The 18,325-nt window shown below is 39.4% G+C and overlaps 1 protein-coding gene across 3 annotated transcripts in view; it reads right to left on the bottom strand.

Moving 5' to 3' along the window:
• PDZRN4 (PDZ domain containing ring finger 4) overlaps positions 1–18,325 on the bottom strand; it is a gene marked incomplete at its 3' end in the record, with an annotated part of 356,800 nt that overhangs the window by 39,384 nt on the left and 299,091 nt on the right. For all 3 annotated transcript variants that reach the window (XM_034769481.1, XM_034769488.1, XM_034769499.1), the window contains 2 exon segments: positions 6,195–6,297; positions 8,163–8,416. In XM_034769481.1, the coding sequence (XP_034625372.1) occupies positions 6,195–6,297; positions 8,163–8,416 (357 nt within the window).

Below are 18,325 nucleotides of genomic sequence, written 5' to 3'. Positions count from 1 at the left end.
AACGCTTCCAGTTTTTAGCATTAATTTCTAGGGTATTATGAAGAAGTAGCTCAGCAAATGCATATAATGCTGTAAAGCCCAACTTTTCCAAGCTTCTTTTGACCTATCAATTAGTACTACCCCCTAACTGACTAGCAGCTGCATAAAGCTGACAACTATAAGCCACGTGGTGAGAAATATTCTCTTCTCCATTAAAAGCCTACAGTATTTTTACCTCAATCCACCACCACCACCAATCAGATATAATTAAAATGGAAAACTACAGCCTTGCTGATAACTTTAGCTGTTCTAGTTTATAACAAATATGTCTTTATTAGGACTCCAGTTAAGGAGCAATGTATTTCTTGAAACTTTTTCTTTGACATTACTTCTGGTGGCTGCTGAATTTGATATCTGCCTTTTAATTGCTAAGGGCTCTTTTTGATTTAATCCAACTTTTAGAAGGTTTGGGGGAAAATCTGAATCCAGTAGGAAAATAAAAAAAAAAAAAACCAGCACAATCTAATGATATGTAACTAAGGTATTACAGTGCTTCTGTTCATTCATATCACTATCATTATAGTTGCATGAAGCTGAAACTTGGCTTATGAGGTCTCAGCCAAGGCCTGACTTCCCCCTTTCTCTCTCTTTCTGTCTTTAAGAAAATTAAATCTAAAATTTGATTTAATAGTTGTAATTAGAAGCTCTATGCTAAATTGATGGGGTTATGTTACAAACCTCTAGCTCAGAAACAGCATCAATTTTGTAGGCCACAGATCCATAACATGGTTAGTTTCTTTGTATAGATACAGAAGGTGGGGGATCAAACTAAGTTATTTTATTTATAAAATACAGTCACTGTGTCACTGTGCTGCATAGTGACTATTTGCATGAAAACTGCATTAGGGTTTTTAGCATGCAGGGGCCATGATCACATTGACATGACTGACTATAATGTTTACAAGGGGTATTTGCAGGCTATCATAGCTCTGAAGGGAGCTGTTACAGGCTATCAGCTCAGTAATCCTCATGTTAAAAAGCCCCTAAATATGTATTTACAAGATAGACAGATCAGTTTAGGTCTATTGGTTAAATAATCCATGTGTTGAAAAGTCTCTAAATATGCATTCACAAGACAGACAGATCCGTTTTGGTCTGTTGGGCCAATACCACACCTTTCAGAAAGTTCCTAAATCATTATGGAGTCAACATTTTAGCAAGTCCATAAATACACATTTAGGGCTGAAACCTGCAAATACTTAAGCATCTGAGCAACTTTACTCACATCAGTTTTCTCATTGACTACAATGAGAATGCTCCCGTGTGTAAACTTTGGAAACATAGGTCTGTGCAGTTTTAAACCCTTACTCAGCAGCCTTTGAAAGAGAATGAATTTATTTTATAGTGTTGGTATGAAAAAGTACCAGCAAAGGAAATTAACTCAAAAATTAAAGTCATGTTAAGCTTGTGACAATACCCAACAAATAAAAAGACTATTCAACTTTAAGGCTGATACTCATATTTTTCTGATCAATAATGGCATACTTAATGCGGGGCTACCCCTTGAATACCTGATATTAACTAGGACTGCTGAAATGTTTGGAGACAATAAGACATATTGAGGCCACAGGGTGAAATCCTTTTGCTACTGAAGTCAATGAGAGTTTTGCCATTGATTTCAGTGTGGTCAGCATTTCACATGGATTGTCAATTGTCTTTAATTCTCCTACCTCTTCTCAGTTTGGACCACATGTATAGCTGTGCTTGCAAAGAGGCATTAAGGCTTGGTCCAAAGACACTGATATCAATGGGAAGACTTCAGTGGGTTTGGATTGAGCCATTTGTGCATAAAAATAAAGTCACTGAGTTTCACACCAGAAGGGACCACCAGATTTTGTAGTCTGACCTGCTCTATGTCACATGCAGACAACATACCTAACTACGGCACACTAACCCCAACAACTGAAATGAGGCCAAAGTATTATAGCCTGCAGAAGATTAGACTATTACGTCCCACAGGGAGAGAGTAGGAGGGATTGAGATGCATCAGTGCTCAAGGCACCTACAATGGCAGGGAATTAGTTAAGTGAGATGTATCCAGATAGTCCTGGTAACTGACCTGCACCCACACACTTCACAGAAATGCAAAAAACCCCAAGGTCATTGCCAGTCTGACAGGGGGGCAATTCCTTCCTGACCCTGAGCATGTGAGCAAGAACCAGCCAGTCAAGCATGAGAGAGAGAATGCAGTGTGCCACCTCAGAGCCCTGGCCTACTCTGTCCAGTGTCCCATCTTCAGCTATGACCATCCCTGATACTTAAGAGGAAGGAGAACAAAAGACTCCACAGAATACACTGGGGGAGGGAGGAGGAGTCCCTTCCTGACCCCTGCAGATGATTGGCTGGAGCCCTAAAGTGTGAGCTTTTAGGAATCTAAGACATAAACCAGAAGTGAGCCCAGGGCTGCTGAGCTCTACCCTCACAAGCAACCCTATCAGACAATCACACTCATAAATTTGCCCAGCTCTCTCTTAAAACTAATTATATGGGTTGCCCCCGCAACTCCTATTGTGAGGTCCTTCCAGTGCCTTACCCCTCTTATGGTTAGAATCCTTCTTCTAATTTCCAGCCTGAATTTGTCCACAGCCAGTTTATGCCCATTTGTTTTTGTGCTAATATTGTTCTTTAGCTTAACTAACTCTTCACCCTCCCTAGTATTTACCCCTTAACTTGCCTCCTAGAGAGCAATCGTATCCCCTCACAGCCTTCTTTTTGCTAGACTAAACAAGCCAAGTCCTTTCAGTCTTCTTTCATAAAAAAGGCTCTTTATTCTCCTGATCATCTTAGTAGCTCTTCCCTGCACCTCTTCCAGTTTGAATTCATCCTTCTTGAACATGGATGAACAGAATTGTATGCAGTATTCCAAATGAGACCTTACCAATGCCTCATACAATAGCATTTATGTGTCTCTATCACTACTGAAAATGCCTCACCTGATACATCCTTTTCCACAGCCACATCATATTGGTAACCCATAATCATCCTTGACTACACACCCTGGTCTCTCTTCTACTATGAGGCTCCACCTTGTAGCAGAAACTCTTATTATTAGATCTTAAGTGCATGGCCTTGCACTTCTGTACTACTGAATCTCACCCATTTCTGCCACTCCAGTCTTCAAGGTCATCCAGACGTTCTTGTAAAATATTCTGATCTTCCTCAGTATTGACAATGCTTTCCAACATTGTATCCTCAGCAAATTTCATTAGCACACTCCTACTTTTTGTGCCAAGGTCATTAATAATAATATTGAACAAGACTGGTCCCAAGATCAATCCCTGAGGAACTCCACTAGTAAACACCCGCTAGTCTGATAGGCCACCCTTAAGCACCATCACCTTGTCCCATTTAGCTAGTTCCTTATCTACCTTACAAATCTTGTGCTAATTTCCATCTTCCCTCATTTAACTAAAAAAAATCCTATGTTGTACTATGTCAAATGCTTTACTGAAGTCCAAGTACATTAGATCTACTGCATTTTCCTTATCTAAAAAATCAGTTATTTTCTCAAAGAAGGAAATCAGGTTATTCTGGCATGATCTACCTTTGGTAAACCCATGTTGCATTATATCCCCATTTTCTTTCATTAATTCAATTATTCTTTTATTCATAGTTTGTTTTAAAGCCTTGCATACTACTGAAATCAGATTAGCAGGTCTGTAATTGCCCAAATCCCCCCCTCTTTCAAATATAGGTATGGCATTAATTATGCACCAACTATATGGTATTATTCCCAAATAGACAGATAGATTTATTAAAAATCATTGCTACCAGACTATCAATCTCATGTGCCAGTTCTTTCAGTATTGTGGGATGGAAATTATTTGGTCCTCCTGATTTGAGTGCATTAAGCTCTTTAAGTTTTCATTCCAGCTCAGGTGTGATAATTTTCATTTCTATACACTTATTTCCATCAGCCATTACACCTTCATAGTCATGTTCTATATTATACTTTTGCAAATCAAATCAAAGTATTCATTTAGTTTTGGGGCCATATCTAGACTATTTTTATCTTTAATCTCCTTCCCATCCACACTGCACAGTGGTCCAACCTCATCCTTCCTTATTCTCCTTCTATTTATATAAGTAAAAGAAATCTTATTATTTATTTTAATTTCCATGGCAAGAGCTAATTCAGTTTGAGATTTAGCAATTCTCATGTTATTCCTACATTTTCTAAAATGCAGGACTCCGTTGCACTTAAAATTAACAGATTTGTGTATGCAAATACTATTCTGCACACCTAGGTGCAAGACTGTATATCCAAAAAAGAGTGCATATGTTTCTGGAGATGCATGTACCTCTTAAGCTTACCATTATCAATGGGTCCATGTATGTCACATCATCAGAACTTGAATTTAACATAGAAACTTAGGCTACGTCTTCACTACGGGGAAGGGCGGGGTTTGATTTAAGATACGAATAGCGTAGCTGAATTCAACGTATCTGAGCTGACTTACCCCGCTGTGAGGACAGCGGCAAATCGACTTCCTTGGCTCCTCTGTCGACAGCGCTTACTCCTACCTGCGCTGGTGGAGTACAAGCATCGATTCGGGGATCGATTGTTGCGTCCCGACGAGACGCAATTCCCCGAGAGATCGATTTCTACCCACCGATTCAGGCGGATAGTGAAGACGTAGCCTTAAACATAGGGCTGGCTTTTGTTCTTTCCTGAGTTACAGAAATTGTGTTTGGAGCCTTTTTTGTTACAGGATGCAGGATGTAGTCATTCCCTCCTCTCTTGTTTTGTGGAGCAAATTATTCTTCTCAATGGAAGCCAGACAGCTCCTTTCCTATTTAAATTTTATGTGAAACATTCTTTATTTCAGTCACTCAATGGGTTTGCCTTGGGCAATTGAATCACAGCTGACAGTAAATTAATGACTATGATGGTGTGATTAGTAGAGATTACAGGCTACTGAGAACCTGCCTGAGCATTTACCACTGTCATAATACTTATGCCGGCTATTATTAGGGATTAATAATGGTCATAAAGAGGACATGATTCCACTGTACTAGACTCTATATAAATGTAAAATCTGTCTGCATTTTTAACGTTTCACTAATATTCTGATAAAATGGGAAAAAAACTTTTTTATTAACAAGTTAAGATTTTTAAAATGTATTCTCTTTCTGATTGTCTATTTTGCCATTTAAAAAAATATTATCAGACAAATAGTCTCTCTGATAGACATAAGCCAGATCTGCTGCAAACAAACACACACACTCAGTAAAGAAGTTAAAATTACGTTAGCCATGTGGAATCGAAATAGAACATAAGCCCCAAGACTTTCCCGCTATTAGATATCATACCAAAGTCCAATTGGGAAGAAATAACGATTTCACTAATCCCTAACAATGAGTTTTTGAAGAGTTCAAATAAACGTTTGTTTGTTCTGAGTTAGCTTCACCAAGTAGATTTATTTGATTTTCCATGTTCCTAGGGGAAGACCTTCAGTTTCCCCAGGTTGTAAGCAGAAAAGAACATAAAAAAAGAAGATAAAAGTGAACAATGTGCCTATTTACTAAAGCTTTCCCAATCCATTTTATTTCCAAATGTCAAGCAGTTATCTGAAACCTTTAAAAGGTTTCTTTATGTACTATTAAGGGAGAGCAAATATTAGGAAGAATATTTTCCATACTTTCATGAAAGCTACTTAATAACTTATATACGTGTTATTTAAAATACTGTACAGTGTATAGCTGAGCAAAGGCTAAACATGGTCTAATAATAAAAAACACCAGGTGCTGTGTATTCTTGCTCTCAATCCTTAAGGTGGTAGAAAAATGGCCAATTATTTCTGAAAATGAGAAGAAAAAGCAATGAAGCTTCTAGTTAGTTTTTTTAATTTCTGAAAGTCTTTCTTCAAAGTTTCAAAACTGCAAAAAGCAGAATAACTGAACTACAGTTTCCATCACACAACTATGGTATGTGTATAATAAGCCTTCTAAACTCAGACATACGTGGCAAAATTCTGCTTCCATTCATACCCATGTACAGGTGTGACTGAGGGAGAGAATTTGCTCCGGTAATTATTTTTTTTTAAAAAAGAGCATTCCTGCTATTGTTCTTCTCACAGGACTTGGATATCAGCTCCATAAATACAGTACCTGTAATTGTAAAAAGAAAAGCTGCAGCATGCTAATGCTCTTACCTCATACTCAAAGTCCTCTGTTCTATCTGCATCAGCAGGCAGGCTGGAAAGATACTCATTACCTTCATAAAATTCATGCTCCACTGGGTGAAGAGAATGGCAGCTATGTGGGACAAAGCAGTACAACAGGAATAGATGAGACAATAGTTTTTCAAATTAAAAAAGGATAAAAAAACTTCTCTGTAGTTTTCTCATCTTTGGAATGCTATTCTGAGTGATCTGACAGTCTGAAAGGAATACAACCAGGCAAGAGCTGGGGCTTTTCTCTTTTCAAATGCACAGAGACCAGTTAATTTCATTTTGCCAAGTACAGCACTAAAGGCAAAATTCTACTGTCAGATCCACACATGGTTATTTTTGAAGAGGAACGAAGCAGGGTCTGTTTTGAGCCAAACTGCTTAGCTGATAAGCTCCAGGATTTTTCCATACTCTTAAATGTACTTAACTCCAGATATGTGTGCCATCTCTACATGCATCCAAATATACACTTCAGATACTAGAGCAACACGAAGGAGCCTTTCTTAGCACAACATTGTACTAATCACATTTCTACCACATTAAATCCCTTAAATGATCACAAATTATTTCAGACCTTAAAGGGGTGACTTGCACTCTACAGCCTTCTCCAACATGGACACAACAGGCTGCCAAGGTGTGTTTGAGAAATTATACTCTTGAAAATGTCAGCACACAGGATAGGTTTTGGACAAAAAGAATGAGGTCTTCCTGAAATAAAATGAACTTATGTGTAGCCTCAGATACAAAGACAGCTATTACCTGAATCCTGATCATAAATTACCCTAGTGAGATCTGCTGACGATCCACCCAGAACTTTGTGACTATGTATTTGTGACAAGGTGAAATGTGGTATACATTTTGCAACGCCACTCCTGTGCAAAGACCCATGGAACATTGGGAGTTCAATGGGAAATCTCTAGTATGATTGTGGTTTTGCCTGTAGCTACTGGATGAAGTAGAGGGGAAGTGTTGACAGACAGGTGGAATAATTCATAAGGCGAGGTCCAGAAGGATGGATCACTATTTTTGCATAAATATGCTACGTTAATATTTAAATTCTGTACAATTTCAGAGGAAATATTCATTTAATCAATCAATAACTCATTACACACTCATAACCCTGGCTTTAGCAGGCCAATGCTCAAACCACTGAGCTATCCCTCCCCCCCTGTCATTCAAGATGTGGGATTTTATGTTTAATCTCTTTATCTATTCAGTAATGTTTTGCTTTAGAAAACCACCTTAATTTAATGAGTTTCCTTGATTCTCCTTTTGTGTAAGGGAGAAATGTACACAATGCCAACAAGCCAGCTCTCTCTGGGTCTTAATAAGCCTTTTGGCAGCTTTGGCTAGAGTAGCTATCTACCTGACTGAGGCTCACTGTTGGCATAAAGCTTTTGATGAAGAAATAGTATGAAGATGAAGAAATAGTGATCAGAGCCAGGATTCCTTATTGCAGCTCTAATCCACAAATGAAGTTCAGGAGGTGATGCAGTGAAACAAGTGTGGGACTGTGGCTATCAGTGACAGCTATACAGTAATGAGATGACAGTATTCCTGAGATGTTTTCTAGACAGAGCTGTGAGGCTATCACTACACTTAGTAATTTGTTAACACTTAGTTTCTTGAAAACGAATACTTAATATTAAAAGTTACCAATGAGTGCTGTCACACAGATGCAATTCATAAAGTCACGTGTGTAAAAAGAGCTGAATATGGGTGAGAACTTAAAAATTGTATGGTGACAGACCGCAAATCCCAGTGATGATTCTAAAACAAGAGAGCTCTCAATCATGCCTGTAGCTGTTACCATTGCTTCACACTGACTGTACAGACATTCTTATCTTCAGAGTGACAGAGAGAGAGAGAGAGAGAGACAATCCCGGAATCTTATTATATAGATAGTATATGAGATTGGGTGGAAAAGTGACAGAGAAAGGTAAACCATACCTGTCTGAAAGCAGAAAGGGACAGATATCTGGTACTGGAGGTGTGGATGGCCTAAGCTTGGCCAGAGCCATAATATGCTCAAAGGTGATGTCGGTCTGAGTGCTAGCATCCACAAGCTGAACATCCTGTGAGCTACCATGTGTTTTATTAACGGGTGCTCGCCGTAAAACCTGAACTACAATTGGCTCCTTGGCATTCCGAAAAGCTTCCACTGCCTCTTCGTGAGTGGCCTTGGAGAGGTCCTTCCCATTGACCTAAAGGAAAACAGAACATTACACAAATTAGGACTGAAAGGGCTTATAGAAACAGGAGTATAAAACACATATTATAAGTGATTTGTACAGTATATTAAATCATATGCTGCTATCTACTGCAATCTTCTATAGTGCTCATGTAAGAGAGAAGATAAGGGTGAGGTGGGAAAATAACTTGTTTGGCTTTTGCTAGAAAACAAACTGATAAAACTCTTACAACACAGTCCTGGTGGATTCTGAAAGAAGTAAAAATTAAGTAATACATTTTTAAAACTCTAAGGACATTTACAATTCCATCTCAGAAATTATTTGTCTGGTTTGTAAAATATATATAAAAAGTGGGGTTTTATTTTGTTTGTTTTGTTATTGTCCCTTTACATGTATTGAAATCCAAGTCAAATCCAAAGTAAAGAATTTAAGAAGATAAGAAAAAAGAAGTTGGAAGTGCTGGAGTTGTGTCACTGTAGTGTAGATGCTTCTTACAACAATGATAGGGATTTTTCCATTGAGGTTGGTTATCCACCTCTGTGAGAGGTGGTAGCTAGGTCAACAGAAGATTTTTGTTGACCTATCTGCTTCTACAGTAGGGGGTATGGTCAACCTAACTACTTTGCACATGGCATAGAATTTTTTGCAACCCTGGGAGATGTAGCTAGGTTGACCTAAGTTTTAGATGTAGACCAGGCTGAGGACAATTGTTTGACAGGCTGTGGGGCTGAGGATGAGTGTTATATTGGTCTACATTTGAAAGTTTTGCTATGTTGATTAGGAATATGAAAAAAACCCACAAACCTATCCAACAGCTATGCCAGGAAAAGTCCCAGTGTAGATTCAGCTCTACTGGCAATAAGTCCTTTTGTTAGGATAGCTTATATCAGCTCCACAATAAAACAAGCTGTGTCTCCATTAGAAGGGTTTGCCAGTATACCTCTGCTGGTATATCTATATACCAACAATTTCTTTATGTTTTTATTATACTGGAACAAAGTGAAGCTTTTCCGGTGTAGCTGCACAGACACTAGGGGTGCTTTCCCAGCATAGTACAATATAGTATATCAGTATTCCTATACCAGTGCTCCCCTAGTGTAGTGTTCAGAGTATAACACGGATAATTGCAAGTATGGGTGGTGTGTTAAATTCCTACATGTTCGTGTGCCTGTATTTTCAAAGTACAAGCACATCACTGAACTAACATGCTAATTGGGCAATGGTTGTCAATAGCAGAGTTCTTGACCAAGAACATGTGCTATCACTGCACTGAAAACATTACTTTGGTGAGATTCAGAGGTGACGGGAATGTTGCTGTAAATTACAAATAATGAAACTGCCATAAGCCATTGCAGATGTGAGATGATATAACTTATCCTGTGAATGGGCAGAAGGGGTGATTTTTTGTAGGAAGAAATGCAACCCACAAAGGGTTTAATCCCAGGTGCCGGCTTTATTTTACACCCTTCCGATACAAATCTTCACTTCTATCTCTACAGAATATACGATTTATCACCTCACACTATTTATACCATCCTTACATCACATCTGAATTTGGTCCAGGGAACACGTGCATATATTTTGACATGAGGCCTTGTCTACACTACGAAATAATGTTGTTATACTTTATGTTACTCGGCGGTGTGAAAAATCTGTTAAACTTACCTAAACCCCAGTTGAGATGGTGCTAAGTCAACTAGAGAATTCTCCCATCAACCTAGCTACTGCCTCTCAGGGAGGTGGAGGCTCTGTGCCCAGATCAGAACCCTTCCTGCTGGCATGGGTAGAGTCTTCACTGAAACGCTACAGTGGTGCAGCTGTGCTGCTGCTGCAGCGTTTTAAGTGTAGACAAGCCCTAACATTATAGGAAGAGCAATAGCAACACCTATTATTTTAAGTTTGCCTAACATTTTCCATTATAACCATCTGCTTTTAATTGCTACTACCGCTGACAAATGAACTATTTGGGTTGAATTTTTCCATGCTTGGTTTCTGCCTCAGGTTGATTTTTTGTTGTTGAAGTTTTACAAAATCAGTGCAATGAAAAACAGAAAATGTTGTCCATGTAAAAACTCTGCCAGCACCACAGGAGCTTACCCGGAGGCAGTTGAAATCTGACAGTAGGACAGTCCTGAGGTCAAAGAAGCATCTTTTCTGTTCCCATGAAAATCCATCCAAATTTATTTGAGTTACTAGGAAATAATTTGCACCATTTGCACATGCACAAAATAACTTCTTACGCCCTTACTCATTATGTCTGAAAGTCTGAACTCTTGCTATGCTGCAGAGAGCATGCTCACTGTCTCCTGCATAATTTCCTAACGACTACAAAGAATCACAGCCCAGGCAAATGGATCCTCCTCCAGCTTTTCCACAATAAAATAGTTTATAACCTAGGAAAGGAAAGAGTACTCACCTACACTGCCTTTCTGAAACATAATACCAAACCTAAGTGCTTGGCTCTCTTATCTGTAAAATGCAATATTTCAGCATGCCACCTTTAAAAAGTGCTTTGAGATCTATAGATGAACGAACACTATGCAAATACAAAGCAGATTAAGAAAACAAATAGCACCTCGAAGTCCTAACTGTAATTTTTCTCACTATTCCATTTGCCCCCACAACCTTCCCAGAACCAGAAAAGAACACAGGAATCCTAAACCACTGATGTTTAGCAAATATTTGCTAAAGATGGAATTGCTTTGTTTCTCCATGTTTCTTTCTTTTTTTTTTCCAGTACCTTGACATTTCCAGACCAATTAACTGATCAACCAACCCAAACCCCCCTTGATAAAAAAAAACATTAGGTTGAAAAGCAAAACATTTGTAAAGTTGGAAAATGGCAGATTTAAGGGAGCTTGTGTAACCTGAATTCTGCCGCTTTGCATACATGTATTATGATAGTTTTTAATTACATGAACACATACAGCAGTTCAGAACATCCCTAGACATGTTCTCGGTGGTGGGTGGGGATCATACAGAGCCCATGTGCAAGTAAAAATGTCCTTCCTGCGGCAGAACCTCATGAAGAAAGTTGTGGTTTGAATCCTGCCTACCCTTACATGGATGTGTGAGGGATCCATGGTATGATGTAGTGACTACTCCGCAATGGCAAAAGCACATTGCTCCTACAGTTAGCTCAGATGCTACACAGTGGTGATGAGCACAGTATACATACCTAGATATATCTATTTAAATCTAAGAGACCACATTTAACATCCTCAGTTCCATAGAAATTCCTCAGTACTAATGTGGAGTAGGTTAGTATCAAATGATACAAAGAGTGACCAGAAAAGAAGTGTATTCTGCTCTAGACAGGTGGCCTACATTGCTGCATAACAGGAGTTTCCCTGACAATTTATGCAAGAAATGATTAAAAATTGTCTCTATCCTTAAAATTGCCATTTGGCCAAATTGTATCATTGGGGATAATTATATACAATGGAATTCTGTGAGTGCCATATGGGGGTTGGAGAGGGAGGGATCGATAAAAGTGTAAAAATAGATTCAATTGTAAGAAGGAGAATGTTCCCCCTATTTCTCCTCCAAGTGTGTACGTTACAAAAACTAAAATGTCCAGTACCAGTTATATCTAACAAAGGCGGCTTTAAATAACACTTTAAATCTGGATCTTTTAGCCATCATTCAGTTCTACCTCTCCAGTTCCTTCCTTCTTTCAAAGCCATAGAAATATGCTCCCTTCGGGGGATGTTCCCATTAGGGAAGTGGGAACTCCACAATTTTCACTCTAGAATGTAATGTAAGCCCCTTGAACAACTTTTACCCCTACAGTCTGTAGGATCCCTTCAAAATGTACAGCTACAGTTTCCTCTCTCCCAACCCTCCTGTACTGACCAATTTTAATGTTTATAAAAAGTTTCAGGATAACAAATTTAGTGATCACCCTTAAAAGTCAACGTTTGGCAACAAATACCATGTAGTTGTATCTGATACATCAGAATTGTTCCTATTGTAAGTACAAGAAGTATACTATAATTGCCACTATGTGGTACTTGTGGGCAAAGGTTGGGCTGACTTCTAAAAAGCAGGGGAAAAACATGGATAACAGTTCAAGAAGTAAAACATAAAATCTTATTAGAATTCCTTGGGAAACCAACCAACCAATGTCCTCATTTATCCACATAAATCAATACTTATTGATTATTCCAAACAAATATACTTTACATACATTTACAATAATGTCATTTCCATGCAAATTCTATGCCGAGGAACAATGATATTACAAAATCATGTAACAGCTTATTTTTATTGGCAATAATGTGGCTGACCTGTACTTTCATAAAAATGTTTATTTTCTCCTTGAAGTGAAGAAATCCATGACCTTTAAAATCCTCCATCCTTTATGTGGTTTCCTTATAACATGTAAGCACTGAAGATACAGAACACTTATTTTAATCGTCACTTGAAGTTCATCAACACAGTTAGTTACTCTGCATAAAGGTCACTCATTTTATAAATTCTGCCTTGCCCTGCAGAAAAGCTGTAGCTTAATTGCTATATGCTGGCAGCTGTCCTGGGCAGTTACCATCATTATGTGTTGGGAAGAGAGAATGTATTTTAAAAACTAAACCCAATACTATATACCCATTTTGGAGGTCTCTTCACTTAGCTTCTTTAAGATCTGTTTTTACCTCCTGTGTTATCCCCCATCCCAGCACTCTGATATAATCACTTTGGGAGCTGTAGACAGTTGAACACTTATTTACTGCAAGCCACTTACAGATTCTTAGCTGGATGATTAAATAAATTCTTTGATTCTAAAAGGTTACTTTCAATGGAAGCAAAGGTACTATTTTAAGTGGATAGGGAAATCAGTCACTTTTAACAATCAACTCAAAAGACACGGGAATACATTTGTTGCAACAGATGGGCTAATTAATCTATAAGCAACTTATGAATGTTAAGTAAAGAATATATCTATTCACATGTAAACCACTGTCCTGTTTGATGAAGCTTCTGTTTAATGAACACTCTCTTCCTTTTGAAAAAAACTGCAAAGTCTGGGCCACTTGTCAACAACTTCCCTAGAGTGACTGGTTGCCATTGCTTGGATGTTGGCCATCCCCTTTTGATTATCTCTCTAAATCCAGCCACATGCAAAATTTAATCAATATCAGAAAACAAACAAACAGTTTTTGTCTTTGATGCATAAACAAATGCTTGAAAAACCAACTGACACTGGTGGACTGCCATTTCTAAAGCCAGACACTGACTGATGCACCGATTTATTTCCAGGCAGCGGTGGTTGGAGGAAAGTAAACGAAGGACAGATTGCCTATAAACAATATAGAGAAAATGGCTGTAGATTACCTTTACAATACTTATTCTAAAAAAATATAAATCCAGGAACACCCACTATTCTCAGAGTAAAATGTTTGTGATCTAGAGATGAACTGCCCTTGCCATAAACCATTTTTCTGCTGTTACTGATTTCAGTTAGCAGTGACCACGGATCATTACTGGGTGGTTATATACGTTAATATCTGTCTCCTTCCTGAGAGTCTCATCTTTATTTCTCATTATATTTTTTAAAACAAAACTAAAATACAATTGCGTGAATTTAGTACTCACGAAAGGTGTCATAGTAGTACCTCTGGGGACTATGCAGTCCACTATCCTCAAAACATGCTTGGTACAGGCAAGCTAAAATGCAAGACAGACTCCACAGAAGCAAAATCCTTGGAGAGTATCCACTTAACTGGTGAGGCCAAAGACAAGACTAACTTGAGCATCCTGTTAATCTATAGTCCTCCAGACACAAAGGCTTTCCAGAGGAGCTGACAGAGATGCTGTCTGACATGATGATGAAGTTCACAAATCTCAATGTGTTGGGAGATTTCAGCATCCACACACACAATGACTCTGAAATCAACAGCACTAAAACTCTGATCCGATCTCACTAAATTAAAGTTTCTTGCCGGCGTGCTCTGGACCTAAACACACATAATCCCCTCCTTCCAAAAGCGGGGCCCCGCCTTTTGCACAAGTAGTAGCTATGGAAATATTTGAAGCAATTAGCGCCACCACATGGGACTCTGCCCACCACCTTTCCTGTCTAATAAAATAGAGCAGAGGACATCTGAGACCTCTAGTAATACAGCATTTGCACACCTCCTTTGAAGAGGAGATCCTAACTCTCACTCCCAAAGCATGCAATAGTCCAGCTAAAGAAATCAGCACTTGACAATGGTGATCTTCCCGGTAGAGCCCAATACCAAACCTCCGTTTTTGGGCAAGGTAACCTGCAAGCTAGGAAATAAGCCTCCAGTCCCACTTGCCAGCTACTAGTATCTTGGATCCCTCTCAGCCAGGTTACTGGCCAGGACACAAAACAGAGAGATCATTTGTTGATGGTAAACTTTCCTGTTGGATGTCTTGGCAGCATTTGGTGGTACTGATTATCAAACACTCCTGGTCCTGCCCTACCGATTAGGAGTTGCAAGGGTGCACGGAAATTCCTTTCACAGATGCACAGATTCTAAGAGCAGAAGGGACCATTGTGATCATCTAGTCTGACCTCCTGTATATCACGGGCTATAGAACTTCCACAAAATAATTTCTAAAGCAGATCTTTTAGAAAAGCATCCAATCTTGATTTAAAAATAGTCAGTGACGGAGAATCCACCACGACTCTTGGTAAATAGTTCCAATGGTTAATTACCCTCAATGTCAAAAATGTGTACCTTATTTCCAGTCCGAATTTGTCTAGCTTCCATGCTATACCTTTCTCTGCTCGACTGAAGAGCTCATTATTAAATATTTGTTCTCCATGTAAGTACTTAGAGACTATAATCAATTAACTCCTTAACCTTCTCTTTGTTAAGATAAAGAGATTGAGCTCTTTGAGTCTGTCACTGTAAGACATGTTTTCTAATCTTTAATTGTTCTCATGGCTCTTCTCTGAACCTGCTCCAATTTATCCACATTCGTTTTGAATTGTGGGCACAGTATTCCAGCAGTGGTCACACCAGTGCCAAATACAGACGTGAAATAACTTCACTACTCCTACTCAAGATTCCCCTGTTTATGCATCCCAGGATCTCATTAGGTCTTTTGGCCACAGCATCACATTGGAAGCTCATGTTCTGTTCATTATCCATCATGATCCCCAAATCTTTCTCAGAGTCATTGCTTCTCAGACTGGAATCACCCAGTCTGTAGCTGTGGCCTACATTCTTTATTCAAAGATGTTCTACATTTACATTTAGCCTTATTAAAACACATATTGGTTGTTATTTTGCACACAGTTTCAGAGATGATGCATCGGGGGGGACATGATTCCCCCCCCCAGATTTCTGAGACTGTGGAGCTGCTCCTGCAAGACTTGCTCTGATTGGCCTGCAGCGGGGGAGGGAGGCTCCGCCCTTCTCCTGCTGTGCCTCTCCCCCAGGACTTTTCCGACTCGCTTGGCCCTTCTTCCTGGCAGTCAGGCCCGGGCAGGGAGCGGGGGGGACGGTGGTACAGAGTCACTTCTCACACTGGCTGACTCCACAGAGGATTGCAGCCTCTGTGCTGTAGTTTGAACCCTTTGCCTTTTGTCCTGCCATCTGTGGCAAAAGAGAATAACTTTTTTCCATCTTTTTTATGGCAGCCTTTCCAGTATCTGAAGACCACTATCATATCGCCCCTTAATCTCCTCTTTTCCAAACTCAACATACCCAGTTCCTTCCGCCACGCCTGCTAACACATTCTTTTTCTTCAGCCTTCTGATAGCTCAGGTCCTTTCTCTCAGACTGAACCCAACCTGGTTGTGATGGGAACTGTTCCTCCATTTTCTGAACACTCACTTGTGGTGTTCCATAAGTGTCAGTCCAGTTTCCTATCCTATTTAATATCTGTTTGGAGCCACTGGGTTAGACAGCATGCTGAAACACCAGAATATGCAGACAATGCCCATGAAGCTCATGTTCTGTTCATCATCCATCATGATCCCCAAATCTTTTTCAGAGTCATTGCTTCCCAGATTGGAATCACCCAGTCTGTAGCTGCGGCCTACAATCTTTATTCAAAGATGTTATACATTTACCCTTATTAAAACACATATTGGTTGTTATTTTGCACACAGTTTCAGAGACGATGCATCGGGGGGGGGAGGGGGGCGATGGGGGAAGGGCAATTTATTTCAGTGCTTAACCATCCTGACAGTTAGGAAGTTTTTCCTGATGTCCAATCTAAACCTTCCTTGCTGCACTTTAAGCCCTTTGCTTCTGGTCCTATCCTCAGAGGTTAAGAAAAACAAATTTTCTCCCTCCTCCTTGTAACAACTTTTTACGTACTTGAAAACTTATCATGTCCCCACCACCCCTGTCTTCTCTTTTCCAGACTAAACAAACCCAATTTTTTCAATCTTCCCTTATAGGTCATGTTTTCTAGAACTTTAATCATTTTTGTCACTCTTCTCTAGACTTTCTCTAATTTGTCCACATCCTTCCTGAAATGTGGCGCCCAGAACTGGACACAATACTCCATTGAGGTCTAATCAGTACAGAGTAGAGCGGAAGAATTACTTCTCTTGTTTATAATGCTCCTGCTAATACATCTCAGAAGGATGTTCATTTTTTTTGCAACAGCGTTACACTGTTGACTCATCTTTAGCTAGTGATTCACTATGACCCCCAGATCTCTTCTGCAATACTCCTTCCTAGTCAGTCATTTCCCATTTTGTATGTGTGCAACTGGTAACGTTACACTCTATATGATTTTATGAAAACATGCTAATAAGTTTGAATACAATGTAACTGAAATATGCTTCATGCAAAAGGTGTCTTGTAAGGTATCATTACAAAGCTTATAATCTACTGAGTGTGGTCATCCTATTTGTATAAACGTATAACTCTTGTATCTGAAACTAGAAATATGAAATATAACTCTGAGGGCCTATTGTAATTATGCAAAGTGTGGGCCATTAATGGTGGTTTGGAATCTTGATGGCTCCCCATCAACCAGGACAATTGACTGCAGATGACTCTGTTTTACTTGTAAGTCTTCCTGTATACGTTTGTTCTGGCAAGTGGGTAATGAAGTCTTACAGTGACATGTGATTATGTCGCCTGAACTGGAATCCATCTTTAACCTGGTGCTTTTCCATTGAGAAGAAGGGCGTGGGAACCCAGAGAGGGACAAAGGATTCCCGCCTTATGCAAAAGATATATAAGTGGGTGGCACAGAACAAAGGGGAACCATCATGAGAAATCCCCTAGCTACCACCTGAGCTGGAACAAGGGCTGTACCAGGGAAAAGGATTGTGCCCAGACTAGGAAGGCGTCCCGTCCGTGAAAGAAACTTATTGAAACATCTCTGAGGGTGAGATTTTATCTCTATTCAGTTTTATTACTGTAGTAGGCTTAGATTTGTGTGTTTTATTTTATTTCCCTTAGTAATTCACTTTGTTCTGTTTGCTATTACTTGGAACCACTTAAATCCTACTTTCTGTATTTAAATAAATCACTTTTTACTTATTAATTAATCCACAGTATGTATTAATACCTGGAGGGGGCAAACAGCTGAGCATCTCTCTCTATCAGGGTTATAGAGGGCGAACAATTTATAAGTTTACCCAGTATAAGCTTTATACAGAAACCCCCGCATTTTTGGGGGGTTTGGACCCCATTGGGAGTTGGGCATCTGAGTGTTAAAGACAGGAACACTTCTGTAAGCTGCTTTCAGTTCAGTTCAGTGCAGCTTTGGGGCACGTGGTCCAGACCCTGGGTCTGTGTTGGAGCAGACTGGCGTGTCTGGCTCAACAAGACAGGGTGCTGGATTCCCAGGCTGGCAGGGAAAGCAGGGGCAGTAGTAGTCTTGGCACATCAGTTGTTAGTTCCTAAGGGGGTTTCTGTGATCCAACCCGTCACAATTCTTTCCTAGGCAGTCATTTCCCATTTGGTATGTGTGCAACTGATT

Source organism: Trachemys scripta, chromosome 1, assembly GCF_013100865.1.
Source record: "Trachemys scripta elegans isolate TJP31775 chromosome 1, CAS_Tse_1.0, whole genome shotgun sequence".
Lineage (NCBI taxonomy): Eukaryota > Metazoa > Chordata > Testudines > Emydidae > Trachemys > Trachemys scripta.
This window is presented reverse-complemented; position numbering and strand designations above follow the sequence as displayed.